General features: G+C 45.8%; 1 protein-coding gene across 1 annotated transcript; it reads left to right on the plus strand.

The window, feature by feature from the left end:
- Window positions 1-2,832: 2,832 nt before the first annotated feature.
- Window positions 2,833-7,142, plus strand: prr16 (proline rich 16; the record flags this gene model as incomplete). Its single annotated transcript, XM_079221665.1, has 2 exons — window positions 2,833-2,973; window positions 6,288-7,142. 2 exons carry the CDS (start codon window positions 2,833-2,835, stop codon window positions 7,140-7,142), a joined length of 996 nt encoding a protein of 331 aa, XP_079077791.1.
- Window positions 7,143-15,867: the final 8,725 nt, after the last annotated feature.

Below are 15,867 nucleotides of genomic sequence, written 5' to 3' on the forward strand. Positions count from 1 at the left end.
CCCAAGGTCATTCACTTTATTCCAGAAAGAAGAAAAAGATAAGCAATAATGGGGTGAGTTATGCAATTCTCCACGAGTGATTAGGTTAGGAGAAGAGCGTAGCTAAGCTGATTCCTTGTCAGAGTTCAAGGGTAAATTGAGTCCAGGCATCAGGGAGAGCTATTATTTTGAGGAGCACACAAATGCCCGACATCACCTGCAACTGTGACTGCATCGTCCAAAAAAAAGTAGCATCATTACTGTGATGATCAATGCCTTGCACATTTCTTTGTGACATCATCATATTTACTTCAAGTCCCTGTATTTACTGCAGATCTGTCATGTCAAGGTTGATACCAAATCCTCTGAAGATGAGTATCTGTGCCAATACTAGTCCTGTGTAAATTGGGTTGGAACATCCCGACCAAAAATGCAGTCATGCGAGATCAACAATCTGCAGGTTCTGACTCGTGATGTCAGGTAGTAGGAATTAAAATCACCTGCGGCTGCTTTTCTGTACTCCGTATGCCGTCAGCAGCAAATGCTATAAGAACTTATGATTTAAAAGATACAAAATGAATAGCTTGTTAATGAGATTGCTAAAAGGGAAATTGTATTAATGAAACTGATGTCTCTAAAAATTCCCGGGAAAACCTCTGAAATATTGCTGGGCAAGATATCGTCTCTTCATGGTCAAAGAAAACCTCGAAAGAGGTTTTGAGGGTTCACATTTGGAAAGACTTTTCCACCCAGTATAGAGGATCAAAGCCTGGTTGCAATAATCAAGGACAGTGTAAAAGAAAAGTGGGGTTAAAGCCGCCTGCTGCTCCTTGTGCAGCTGGAACGGGGCGAGTGCAGAGGCTAAATGTCCCGTTGGGCTGCGCTGTACACAAAAATACAAGTTTACATTGAATTTGACAGAATAAAAAATAAAGCTCAACAAGATTCTTTATTTACCTACAACTGAGGCGCCTCTTTCAGCAAAAGCCAGTGCATATTCCCTGCCAAGGCCTGTGCAAAGAAAGAAGAAACTTTATTTGTCATATTACATACTTGTTACATACATCTCTGTATTTAACTCATCCATAGCAATTTAGGAGCAGTGACAGATGGGTAAAAAAAACAACACAAAAAAAGGCTTTTTCATACTTTTACAAAGAAAGTTTTAAAACCCTGCTGCGGTGCTGTCTCACGTGACCTTTCAGACACTTGGTTGTCATTCCTGATGCATGGACTTTGCTCCCAGTGTGGCTCAGATTGAAAGGCTGACAAGTCAATGCATGCAGTAACGTTACACGCTGCAATATGCATGTATCGATAAACAGTTGTTTTACCAGTGTCTGTCACGTTTAACGTGAGGAAGTGAACGAAAGGCTCGCGCACTGACTGTCTCGGTAATTCGGCTCACGTAACGAGACTTACTTCAGGTGTTTAGCAGTCGGAGCTACAGTTAGCAGCCTAGCTAACGTTTGAAACGGCGGCATTTACCTCCTCCGGACCCGGTAACGAGCACCACCCTTCCCTCGAAAGACAGAGCCATTCCTGTGAGATACTAGTCCCGGTTTGAGAACACTGTAAGCACCCTGGGGTGGCAAGAGCAACACTGAACTGTCACACACAGACAGCAGGGTGAACTTCGACAACTTCCACTTCCGCAATTGCGACAGGGGGGCGGTCCCAGCGGTGGCCAATCAGAGACCAGGGTTTTATTATCTGGTTTTCACCACGATGAATTCATTACAGATGCAGTCTACCTTGTCTACCTTGTCTTATCTATGTTTGTGAGCTCATACCATGAACTCATTCTGCACAACAGATTTGTTTTACCTCATTATAACACTTCACACATCTCTGCAGCAAATGTATAGGAAATTAAGCCTCATTTGATGGATCATCACCATCTTTAATGCCAAATTCAACTCATCTTTATATTCACTTTGGTTTGCAAAAGTGAGTTATTAAAGTATGCCTGTTTTATGGACACCCCTTTAGAGAAGGACACAAAAGCAGCGGTCCATTGTTGTTGACATGTTGTTGTTGTTGTCGAAGTAGGGTATTGGAGGCTTTCACTGAAAGCTCGACTTCACCATTACAGCAGCTGCCAATGGTGAGAGAGAGAGAGAGAGAGAGAGAGAGAGAGAGAGAGAGAGAGAGAGAGAGAGAGAGAGAGCATCCTCTGCGCCCGGACGTCGGCTGCTCAGACTCTCCAAGAAGGCTGCGCGATGGAGACAGGACGGAACCGTCGGAGTGTCCTCCGGAGGGACGGGACGCCTCTGGGTCGTCTCTACCTGGCGGCTCCCCTGAGCGTCCCGTTGCCGGCGGCGGATATCTGAAGGGAGGGGGGGGGAAGGAGGTTTTTGTTCGTCGATGCCTGGGGATTACGGAGCATCACAGTTAACGACCGGCGGGTGTGACGGTTTGGACAACGTTATATCTGCGTGAACTATACTCCTTTTTCTTCTTTTTTTTGTGTCCTTCTCTCTTCAATTCTCCCGCGTTGGACGTGTTTTCTCTCCCCCAAAAAATGTTGAATCCAGCGCTCCCTCGACGTGAGGGATATTCGCGGCACGTCGCCATGCTGTCGGACACGAAGACGCGCGGCGCAGAAACCTGTGGACAAGCATGATACGATATTTTGACACAATTGTGTTGTTGGTGTTACGCTCCATTGCGCATGCCCAGCGGTGTGGACACGGAACGCTGCCCGACGCACGCCTCGCTCCGTCCTGGCCGTGATGTAGGAGCGAAAGTCAAGTATAGGGATGCAAAATGCGCTGGCAGAGTGGCGGCGCGGCGACCAAAGGGTTTGACTTTGGATCCTTGGCGAACTAAGCTCGTGCCGTAAACCGAAGAATGTCGGGCTCGCCCCCCGGGGCAGAGGCTGAAGGGGTAGTAGTCTCCAAAGTGAAAGTGAAGAAGGAGATCAAGACAATCGTGAGGAATTTGGAAACCATCCTTGGAGACCTCAAGGATGTAGCCAAAGAGCTCAAAGAGGTAAATAAAACAGGGGCCACTACCACACTGTACGCCATGTGCTGGGGGTCAATCTCGACATCTGTGTGTGTGTGTGTGTGTGTGTGTGTGTGTGTGTGTGTGTGTGTGTGTGTGTGTGTGTGTGTGTGTGTGTGTGTGTGTCACGCCCACTAATGTGTGTGGTCATAATCTCCAACATGAGAAGACATGACGTGGCCGGACAGCTTCTCTGGCCCTGACTCACAGGCGGATCACTATTAATATTTAATGGGCAAGTTGGTTGAACCCGGAGGAAGACGCTTTTTCATTGCATTTCATCATCTAAACCCTGACAAATAATAGAGCTCAACTTCTCACTTCACTTCGCTCTCTGTCTCTCTGTCTCGTGGCTCTCTTGTTCGTTATCTCCGTCTTTCTTTCCTTCTCATCTTCTGTTCAGCCTCTCGTGTCCTGTCCCCGTCTTCCGCTCTTTTCCTCCCTCCACATGAATCCTTGTTAAAGATCAAAACTCTCGCAGCTGTCTGATTGGACATCCAACAGTACCAGTGATGCAGAGAGCAAGGATGGAGACTTCAGGGGTTTGTCTGCAGTGTGTGAAGATGTGTAATGTTCTCATGAGACTATTCAAGTTGTTCTCATGGAGCAGAGACTATTCTTTCATTATTTATTTTGAGTCAGTGGTTCCTCCTTCGGCCTACCGCTGCCGCCTCAGTCTTACCTGCCTTCATCTTCACATCCGTTCCTCTGCAGCGGCCTCCACGCCGGGCCTGCGGTGCCGACCCTCTCGCCCTGACGTGACAGGCTGTCGGTTTCGTGCACAGCTTCTGGTTCCTGCATTATGGATGGGGAGTTGACACAGCGTATGTCCCCTTCTGCCTCCCTGCTCCCCTCGCTCTGTTTTTTTTGCAACTTGAGCTGCATTAGACTTCTTTCTTTCTGTGTTTTCCAGCAGTTAACGGCGTCTTGCAGCATGGCGACGCAGATAAATGAGGACAGGGCGGCATTGTAATCTCTCTATTGTGATTTGTGTGTGTGTTTCGTGGTTGTGTGTGTGTGTGTGTGTGTGTGTGTGTGTGTGTGTGTGTGTGTGTGTGTGTGATGTGCCCTCTTTCTTTTTTTCTTTTTTTTGCAGGAGACTGTGTGTAGAGAGGATCAGTTATTCTGACACGGAACCCACTACACACATACCTCGAGGGGGTTTTACTACCAAAGCCAGTGATCGGGGTATAATCCTTTTAAAATGCAGCTATCTGTTACAACTCACAGACCGGGCTGGAGCCCAGCCGGGCTCTGAGGAGGGACCCAGCCCAGATGCTGGGCACAGCCACAGAAGCTGCCTGGCCTACAGCGGGAGGGGGGGTGGATACTGGTGTTACCTCTTGTGTGTGTGTGTGTGTGTGTGTGTGTGTGTGTGTGTGTGTGTTTGTGTCCCAGCAAATGATCCCTTTCAAGACGTGCATAAAGAGTTAAGCTCCTTCACCCTCCCTCTCTGCCCTGGCCTTCTGTCTTTCCCTTCATCTCTCCCTCTGTCACCTTTTCTCTCTCTCTCTCTCTCATCATCTCCATCTCAGCCTCCTCCGAAGCCATGCACTGTTTAGGACATGCATTTCAAACCCCTTAGACGACAGCGCCGGTGTTTCTACAGCAGGCTAATGTACTGGGTATCCACTCACTCGGAGATGAGCCTAACTGAATCCGAAAACTAGCATAAGCACATTGTCGTAATTATTTTATGAATGCCGTAAAGGGCAATGCAGTAACTTTCTTTTTCTGCTAAGTTTTTATTTTACTGTGGCACAATGAACTTGGATGTCCTCAGCTCAGTTATAATAACTGCACCAAAGGGAAAGAGAACCAGGAACTCTTCTCCATTGGGAATGTTTTGGGTATAGATGTCATAGACGTTTTGTTATTGAGCATCAGTTATTAGTTTAGCACCACGCCCACCCTAAAATACTGGCTGTTTGGGCAATATTTATTGTTTGTGAATGCAAGTTCGATCCTTCCTCTAGGTGTTGTCCTAACACAGAACATTTATGGGAGAGTAGCCACGGCCCCGGATGTAAACCGGTGCTTGCCTTGAGTAAACAGAACGTGACAGATAGATCATAACCAGAGCCGTTTGAAGAAGGCGAAGACCAACACTGTCTGTCACTCCTTAGCTGTCAAACCGTAGTTTGTCGCATATTGATTGGTGGCACTTTACATCAAATTCAGTTGAGCATCGCGCCCCAAAATAAAGTGTTGTTACAACGTGCGGATGTCTGTACAGTATGTGTGCACTGCGTGAGGGTTTTATGTCTTCTCTCAATTTGTGCTGCAACTTTCCCCGCCCCAGTAATGCTTGTCGCCTGTGACCTGCCAACAAACACAATTTGTGCTCCAACAGCTGTTTAATGTGTCCCCGAGCCGGCTGTGGGGAAAACAAATTTCCTCTTGGAGGACAAAGGAAGCCCCTTTTGGATCTAAATATATACTGGATACATGGTTCAGAGACTTTTTTTTTTAATATTTAGTTCTGCCAATTTCTCTGTATTACCATTGTGTTTATAATAATGGTCTGCTGTGTACAGGTAAATATTCCTTTCCCCAGAAGATATTGTATTTGTTCTTTCACATTGCTTTGCTTGCAGATGGATTTCAGGTGATTATGCATATCTTCTTGTCTTGTTTTTGTGTGTGTGTAAAATGTATATTTATTTCTTCTCTCTGTCACATCAAGGTTGCTTTCTCGGAATGAATTCATGTCGGGATGAAAATAAGAAAACATGAATATTGTTCGTCTCCCGGATCTCATTTACTCGCTTCCTGGTTGCACTGTGATTCTTAGTCTCCGAACTTGCTCGCTTGCAGCAGAATTTTACCAGCGTTTGTTCAGATTCTTTGCCAACACGAAACTGACAAGTCTTCTTTGGTTTTCCAGGTTCTGCCTCCTTTTCTGTCGGCTAAGTCCCTGTGTTTGTCCCGGCCCTCTGCACTGTGGGCTCTAAAGGATGCCATTTTCATTCATTCCTCACATTAGTTTTGCTTTATAAAGGATAGTGTTTGTGCCTGGCTACTCAAGGCGGGTGTTGTTCCCTCCCCCATCTCTGGTGGTGCATGGGATTGTCATCCTATATCACTTAGTTCAGACTCTGGCAGGCTGGTGACTGGTCCCATAAATTGTGGTGTTACTTCTTTTCTCCCTCAGAGCGGTTGTCATGGAAAACCTCAATCTCATTTCACACTCATTTCTTAAATCGGAGTGTATCTTTTGTGTTTGTTTCCACAATGAGAGGAAGACTTTCTCCTGGCCTCGGCCGTCTCAGTGACCTTTTTCCTCTCCTTGTCACCAGGTCGTTCATGACATCGACACCCTGACCGGTGACCTGCAGCTGGAGGAGGACGGGCTCACGGACAGCTCCAAGACGGACACGCTCAACTCCAGCTCCAGCTCCACCACCACCACCGCCTCCAGCCTGGAGAAGATGAAGCTCTTCCCGGACGACTGCGTCTTCAAACCCCACTGCCTCATCGAGCCGGCCCCCGCCAACCCTCTCGCGGTCCTGACCGTGCTGAAGAAACCCCACCCTCCCCTACCGCCGCCCAGGCACACCCCGCTGAGGGCCGAGGATCACAACTTCAAGCATCTGCCTCATCCGACGTTCATGTTGTCGGGAAATATCTCCAAGGCCACGGGGTCTCTGATGAGGAACGGCGGGATTTTCCCATTTAACCCAAACAGGGATTTGTTCTCCTCTATGCCGCGTTTCATTTCCAACGACGGCGGATTCTCCGAGTCGGGCCTCGTCCCCACGTTGCCCAGGCCCATGCCCCTCCTGCGCCACGAGAAGAACAAATGCCCCAAGGCCCCCGGCAGGGAGTCCCGCGAGAAGGAGCGCGTCCGTTTCAGCGAGACGGTCCAGTACCACGGCTACTGCCCGGACTGCGACCTCCAGTACGACGTCGACGACACGGAGCGACACTTCCAGGCCGAGCTGAACGACCTGAGGCTCAGCCCGCTGCACTGCTGCTCTTCCTCCGCCTCCCCTCCTCTTCCTCGTGAACTCATGTTGGAAAACGGCGGCCTCTCGGTCAGCCACAGTTTCCCCCCGACAGCAAACACACCTCCACCTTGCGTGCCTCCTCACCCGCCCTCCCTCAAGCCCCAGAAAACTATCCTACGCAAATCAACCACCACCACGGTTTGACGCAGAACACCCCTCCATCCCTCCCTCCCTTCCTTGTTCAGTCGGACTTAAGCATTCTTGAATCATTCATAGTGTTTTTCTACTTTATGAGTGCTTTCTACTCCAATTGAACTTTGGATTATCCAAACAGAGAGAGGAGGAGTTGCGCAAAAGATGGAAAGGGCACCGGCACGTGCGCCGAGGCGTACGCGGTGAGATCAGGAAGAAGCGGTGAGTCGTGTGTGTGTGTGTGTGTGTTTGTCTGCACTGACACATACCCTGTCTGTCTGCATAGCATTTTATGTTTGTTTACGTCCTGCATATTCACGAGTGTAAATAATTCCTCGGCGTGCGCCTGTGTGTTCCTGCAGACGGGCGACGGAAAATGCACAGGGACTTTAAACATTTAACGAAAGACTGCTGACGACTCTGAAACTGAATCGTATCTGTGTCGGTCTGGGAGCCGCTCCTGGTGCTAACGAGTCTCAGACTCAGGAAGTTCTTTCAGAGAGGGGCTCTCTAATTAATGCATGTACTTCTGGATGAAACAAGAAAACCTGCTTCACTCAAAGCCCTAAAGATCTCCGCTCCCCACACACACACACATATGCATCAATAAAAGCTATTATAGGAAGCACTGTTACATTACAAGTCGCCTTAGACAGCCGGTGACATTCCTAACTCTTCTCCCAGGCCTTGCAGAGAGGAACTGTTATGGCTGAGACATACACAAGTGGGGTCATCCTCCATCGCCTCTCCTCTCTCCAAGTCCCGTCGTGCTGACGTGTCAGGCGTGTCAGACTGTGGAGGAGCGGCTGACGAGAGATGCGGCATTATGGGCTGCTGGTGGAGCCTTTAGGCGACAAAGCTGCCATTTTTATTCGCACAGCTTCATGGAAAACTTCGAAATGTAAAAGTCTTGCACCTCATTGTCGTAAAGATATTCATGTTGCGCAAACATGAATACACACTCACTATCACTCACTGTACTGTGTATGAGACCATGTGAGCTGTAAGCTAATCAACTCTGCTCTTGAATCAGGCGGGCAGAATAAATGCACGGGCTTTATTCCCCCTCGTGGGAATATAAATCAGCAGCAATATCCCCATCGCTGCCTATGTGAGGAGTCGTTATCCTCTGCTTTATTATCTTTTATTAAGCGGCTCGTTTAATGAAGCCTGTGTTCCCTGTATTTCTATGTGTGTGTGTGTGTGTGTGTGTGTGTGTGTGTGTGTGTGTGTGTGTGTGTGTGTGTGTGTGTGTTCATTATAGATCAGAGTGGCTCTAATATCATGTGTGTGCAAACAAAATGTGCATGTGGCGAACGCTTTAAAAAAAAAATTCGGAAATAAGAAATCACTCTCAAATCGCGTGTCATGGCATCTGTGACTACGTGGGCGCGCGCGTCTTTGTGTGCACATAGCTGTTTGTAAAAAAGCACATGCCAGTTTTGCAGACTCGGAGAGACAGCATACCCTGGAGTTGGATGAGAATAGTAGCGCTTTCCTCCCAGCGATGCCCTTAATTAGCCGGATTAGACTACAGGAGATAACAGTGCCGCCTCAGACAGCCTTTGTGCCGACATTAGCCTCGACAAAGCTCTGAACTGCTGCTGCACATCCTTTTTCATAATGATAAACAAATAGAGAGATAGAGAAAGGGCAAGCTAACACTGTGTCTGTGTGTGTGTGTGTGTGTGTGTGTGTGTGTGTGTGTGTGTGTGTGTGTGTGTGTGTGTGTGTGACCGGATATGGTGCGTGTTTAGGGTCCAGGGGGTTTGGAGGCTGAGGAAATTAGGGCATGAAACAAGCTGATGAATAAATGCAATGCATGACCTCGCTGCCCTCACTAATCTGACATCAGCATCTGTATTAGGGATCAGTGGATATTCAGCCATGAGTGTGTGTGTGTGTGTGTGTGTGTAGAGAGCGGTGGAGGCCGATGCCTTTTTGGCTGCATTGTGTGTTCGCAGCTACGCATGTTGGTCCTCAAGACGATTGCTCACAGTGTACAACATTTACTGTGTTCACCTTGTGTTAATGGATCCTAATGAGTCTGGCAGCAGCAGCAGCAGCTCTCTCTCTCTCTCTCTCTCACACACACACACACACACACACACACACACACACACACACACACACACACGCACAGAGCCACATAATGGAGTGCAGCCAGTATCATCAATAAATGCAGCTTATAAGGGGCTGTTGTTAGTCGCACTATTGAACTATTCGACACGGTGGCTTCGGGATCAAGGAGAACACGCTGAAACGTAAAACATTTATCTTTTCCCTCTGTGCTTGTTCCTTCTTTTAGATTTGAGGCCTTGCCCGGGATTTGAGGAATTTATGTGAAACATACAACCCTCCCCGTATATAAGCACATCATTGTCTTTGAGTTTTTTTAGTGCTTTTTATGTTTTTTTATCAAAGCTACTGGCACTCTCCTGAGTCTATTGAGTCAGATAGGCGGTGTGTGAGACTTTCTTCCTTTTGCTGACCGCTCACCCCAACACAAAATACTTTTCTCCTGTGCACAGGCTGCCACTCAGAGAGGAGAAGCAGCAGTTGCTGGAAAAACCTGAATAAGAGTCGACGCACTTTCTGAGCTGCTGTACAAATGCCCCTATTTCCGCTCACAATAGAGCATTGCAGGACTTTTTTTAATACACTGACGTTGGAGGACGTCGGTGCAATGCTCTGGCTTTCGTTACTCAGACGTATTTCCATACTTGGTGATGCTGAGGACATATTTTGATCGGTACCCCAAAAAAAGCCCTATAATTGAGTCATATTGGGTTAAAATATGACTCAATATGACGCTTTTAATCGTCCCTGTGTTCTTAAAACACGCTGTCAAAACGTACTCATACGTTTGACCTGATACATATATTACAGCCGGTGTTTTACATGAGTTTGTTTAAACATTCAGCAGCTTGGGTTACCAACAATGGGATTCACTGCTCAATGTGTCCAGGGCTCGTTATCGGATTGTTCCTGTAACACAGAATCTAGTGCTCCTCTGACCACGGGTGTAGGAGTTTTTCACCGTTTTTTTTTTTGGCGATCTGAGCTCCAGGCTTGAGGATGAAGTTGTAATGGGCAGGGAGGAGGTGGATCTACACCGCCTCCATCATGAGTCAGGGCTGACTCAACTGCACTGACCTACTCCCTACAGCTCACAGCTCTCCTTCATAGTCCATCTCTCTCTCTCTCTCTCTCTCTCCATATCTGTCTCCCTCTCCCCCCCCCCTTCGATGTGATGCCGCACTCCCACTCGGCAGCAGCTGTATGCATAATCTCTCTGCGCACATGCATCCCTATGTTCAAGTGGGCGGGTATGTATTATGAAAAAAAACACATATCCCACACTTTGTACGGCAAAAAAACACCACTGGCGCATTTTCCATCTGAAATCAAAAAGTTCACCGACTTCTTCTCCCCCGGAGTTGCTGCTGCTTCTGCATCCTTCCACGTCTCACCTTCGAATAGCAAAGCAACCTTCGAGGGAGGAGACAAATCTACCCCAGTGTGCTATGCATCTGCTGATAGATCGTCGCGTACAGTTGCTCCACCATTTAATGGTTGTGCGTTTTTCCATTTTCAACCCCACATACTGCTGACGTCCATAATACATACAATCTAATAAAGCCAGACCTGTTACTCTGATGTGTCGCTTTGTTGCACAACAGTCACCTGTGAGCCTTTTCTCTTATTCTAACCGCCTTGTCTTCATTCCATTTCCCAAACCGGCGAGTGCAGCGTGCAATAAAACTCAATAAATGTGTCAGAGTGAGACACACAATTTTCCAGTGAATATTAATTAGCTGTTGTTTCTCCGTCTGATTGTTGGTGGTGATAGTCTGCCAGGAGACTGTCTATTTTCTCCTCCCCACTCCTGCAAGGCGCCATTTACCTCTCCATTTTTATAAAATTTTCCCCCCCTCAGAAATAGACTATACGTCTCATTGAAAATGAACCGTTGTGAGGAAAACATGAAACAAAATGAGGGGCTAAATAATCGCAAGGGGTGCGCGCCAGAGGCATTACATCTGTGATGGAGATACGAGACGCAAAGTTCATCGGAACACAAAATGAACATGACCCACATTGCCAAACATCAGAGCCGAAGAGTACATCGGGTGCATGCTGGGCATGCATACTGGCTCGTTTCGATGCTCCTTTATCTGTGACTCAGACAAAGTCATGATGTGGGAAAGTGAGTGGGCCCTCATGTTTGTGTGTGTGTGTGTGTGTGTGTGTGTCCTTGTCAAGAAATGTGTGTGCAAACTTCATGTGCATACATTTTACTGCTAAAGAGATGGTCGCGCTCGTGTTTCAATGTGCACGAGAGCGCACGAGTATACGTGCAGCCATGTGTGTGAGGAAAAGAGAGTCAGAGGGCCTGAGAGGGTTCAGTGCAACTTAGAGTCGAAGGCAAACTTAATGCGAGGATTTCACGCTGCTTTGGAGTTTGTTAAAAGTCGGAGGCATCAGCTGCACCTCACTCAGGGAAGGTGCACAATATCTCAACAACAGGATCCCTTCTTTTTGTGTGTGCAAGAGCCACAGTGATCCAGATGGGGTCCTCTTGCTCATTCAAGCGCTCCAAGACTTGACTAAGAAACGCTGGGGTGAAGAGAAAAAGAATGGCAGCTATTTAAGGAGCGGCACGAGGCTCGGCGACGCTTTCTTTCTTCTCACAAAAGGGGAAGCTTCTTAATCCAAAGAGGAAATTGTGCAAGACGTTTCAGTCCTATCAACTGGTGTGTGTGTGTGTGTGTGTGTGTGTGTGCATGCATGCGTGTGTATGTGCATGTGTGTGTGCGTGTGGGTAACGATACCTTGCTATATTTTCATTTCGCTGTGTGAAAAGAGGCCGTTGCTGCTGTGGCTCTCCTTTGTGCAGTCAGATGTTCACACTAATGTGTTTCCTCTTTTTCTCCCCTCTCCAGGGCCCATCGAGGTACTTGAGATACGAGTGGAAGCCTGTTTCCTGCACCGATCGGCCCCTCTGGTTGATCAGGGCGAGAGGAGCCAGAACTGAGGCCGAGCATCAACCTTTCTTTTTCTTTTCTTCTTCTTTTTTTACATATCGCACTATTGGCTCTCAATCACCAGGAGAGTTTCTTTTCTTCTGAGCACTGAACAACTTGCAGGCACCGTTGTGTCGTGGCTGCGTTACTGTGAAGCTGGAAGCGTATACCCAATTGATGAATTTATATCTGTGGGGGTGATATTTTTGTAACGTAGAAAATAGATTAGAAAGCCGCCGAGAACCCCTGTCACCAGAAGTAAAGGCGGCGAGATGAGACGATGAGGTGCAAGACGGGGTGAAACGATGTCAGCCAGTATTCGATCCATGTCCACACTGGCTTTTATTCTGCGCATACTCAGATGGAAATCAATAGCTCCACTCAACCGATGGAATTTGCCTTTTTAGGAATTGTAATTGTTTGCGTCTGGAGAGCCGGGGCGGCTCCGCCCCGAGAGCAAAAAACATTCTGGACGGCCGACAAGGAGACAGCGATATTGTGTGCACGTGATCACGTGCTCAATCGTGGCCAAACCACGGCGCGGTTTGAAGTGAATGAGGACGTGGTCACCGATCTGTGTCCAGACATCATGTGAACTGTACGTCACAATCTATGCGCTCAACTGGCGCCATGCCAGTTATGTTTTTTCTTTCTTTTTTTCCACAACAACATGCCGAGATACAGTATCGTGCCATAGTTACAGCTTTAAAGGATTGTTGAAGTAATAATTTGCATCAAATTTTCTTTGTATACAAATATACATGAACATGTTTAATATCTATCTATATATAAATATATATTTCAGGCATTTTTCTACAGAGACTTTAACATTTAAAGAGATGATATTTTTGATATTGTGTTGAAAGGTGAAACGAAAGCTGACATTCCCTCGAGATACGTGTTTTTTTGGCAGATCTCAACAGGATGATTCATATATATATATATATATATATATATATATATATATATATATATCCACAGGATAGTGTTTGTGTGGATGAAGAAAAGCAAATGCTTCAGTAATCCCCCCTCCAAGAAACTTTACTGAATTGTGAGAACGAAACTGTAAGGCGCCGAGGATAAATGGCGTAAACCAAATACCTAGTTGTGCTTTATGGGACGGGGGCTGAATGAATGAATGGGCGGCCGACTCTTCACTTTGTCCTGCCATCACTGTGTTTTTCTATGCATTTCGGTGGAAGAGGCTGTCTGTTGGTGGGTTAGCTCTTAACACAAGAGTTAAGAAGCACCCACCTCTCATTCCCTCATGTGAAGGCGTTCTTTTTGCAGCCACTGTAAACCTGACAAACATTGCTTCGGCCCATTATTCATTGTTAATGAAATGATGATACTGAAGTTTATTCATAAAGCACTTGTCAAAAACAGAGATTATAAAGTGCTTTACATGGACAAACTTAAAATAATTGAATAAAAGGGAAGAATAGGTGAACACATTTCAATCGGCCATTTTGGATCATGACATCGGCTCCATTCGCTGACTGCAAGGCACCACACCTGTAAACTCCACCTCTTTGTTCCCACTGGACACAGAGCCCGAATTCGTGGCCAAACTTCAATCAGAAATCAGTTTTGAACAACGATGGGAGGTTCTCAGAAAGCCGTCGGGTGAAATTTATTGTGTGTGTCCACAAACTGTTGGTTGGGAAATAACTTGTGAGAAGTAAACACTTTACACTTAACACCGGTGTGTCTGTGTCTATTTTATTGGACTGACCAAACCCTTCCAAGTGCAGAAAGGGGTTGATTTTATGTCTATTATTCATCGTAAGCGATGCTCTTGCAAATGAATATTTCAAGAGTGTCAAGAATCTGTTAGCTTGGTGTCAAACAGAGGAAATTGAAGAAAAATCTGTGTGAGCAAACAGTTGGGAAAGAGAAATACATTGAATGGCACCAGCAGATGCATCCGTTAACAGAATATTAGTGTGACGAGATAGCAGGCTGATAGTGCCAAAGGCCATCGTCTTCCAGAAGGTATCCTCATGACGTATTTACGGCTCGTTGTGGTCGTGCGCGCGGCGTGACGTGGGCCAAAGCCGGCAGCTTGGTTAGAGGTCAAGGACAAGGTCACAGGAAGATAGGGGGTTGGACCGATTGTGTTCGTGCTGGACGCAAAGAGAGGTTGTTCCTGAAGCAGATCCACACGAACACTCTACAAAACACGACAGCATATTATGAATATAGAAGACATTTAGTGCGAGTTATTCTTTTTTTTTCTGCTATCGATCAAATCCAAATTGCTTTAGTAAGCATGCTTGTTTTACTGCACCTTAAGTATGCACTGTGCAGCTGCATTCAGAGAAAATGTACTAAATATAATCAAAATCAATGTCACAGACTTCTGGGAATGGTTTCCCCATTCAATAATCCATGAATTGTTAAATATCAAAGAGACTCCAAACAATACAGTTGTGTCATGTTATACCCCACAGTTGTGAGGTTATGGTACTGAACTTGATTGAGTATCGTACTTTGAAGATCAACATTTTGCATTAAAAACATGATGTCTTGTTAGAGATGAAACTAGCCTACTAAACTGTACATAAGTAGTTTTTTGTCATAATAATACTCGGGTGGAATAATATACAACTGTGCTTGTTTTGTGTATTTAATTATGTTTCATGTTCACTCATGTCTGTGAGTGCTTCCCCAGGCTGGAGAACTAATTTCCCCTTGGGGACAATAAAGCTAAAGTTGAAAGTTGCACTAAAAGGGGCAAGTACTTTAACTTGTAATACTTGGAGTACATGTTGCTGGATCTCTAGCACAGTAAGAACCATCATGAATGCAGGACTTGTAATGCTCTTGTTACATTGACATCATGCTACTTTTCAGGCCTGCTAACAGTTATTTTCATGATCGATTATGTGATTTACTGAAAGATGAATGAATGAATATATACTTTATTAATCCTCAAGGGGAAATTTGGTGTCGAAGTAGCAGCAATTTACAGAAAAAAATAAAATGAAATATAAAAACAGGGATGAAAGATATCTACAGCAAAAAAAAAGAGTATTAATTTAGGAATTAAATTAAACTTTAACAATAGAAGTGCAAAAATGCAAAGTATGTATGTGTATATGAAGTGTGTTAGGTGTAAATAAACAAACAATAGGGTGTGCAAAAATGCTAATTATGTATGTAAGTATATGAAGTGTGAAGTGTAGATGAACAAAAACGTAAACTTGTACAGATCTCCACAATTCCCAAAATATTAAGTTTGCAATCACAAAATGATGTTTATTAGTTGTTTTTTCTTTAAAAAAAAAACACCAATACATCGATAGAAGCAGGAATTTTCTGATGATCAAGAATATGTTCAGCTCTTCAACTATTACTCAAATTATAAATATATCAGTGCTTATTGTATTAGTTGCTGCAAGGTGTGCTGTGTCAATATAAATATGTATTACATTATTTTGAATAATTAATAAGTTGTACAACGTCCGCATTGGCTTTGACGGACGGCGGTCATCACATGCAAATTAGGCAGCGAGCCGCCGTCCAAATGCCACCTCTCCAAGGACACAGACGGGGTGCGCGTGTTTTATTTACCCGCTCACCCGGAGAACGAACGTTTCATCAACACGGCGGATGAGCGGTAAAGCAAACCCCGCCCGGTCGAACTGTCCGCGTAACACAACATGTTGTCACTCTTTGGTCACGTGAACGGGAAGAAACAGGAAAGA

This window comes from Taurulus bubalis (assembly GCF_910589615.1).
Source record: "Taurulus bubalis genome assembly, chromosome: 8".
NCBI classification, from domain to species: Eukaryota; Metazoa; Chordata; class Actinopteri; order Perciformes; family Cottidae; genus Taurulus; species Taurulus bubalis.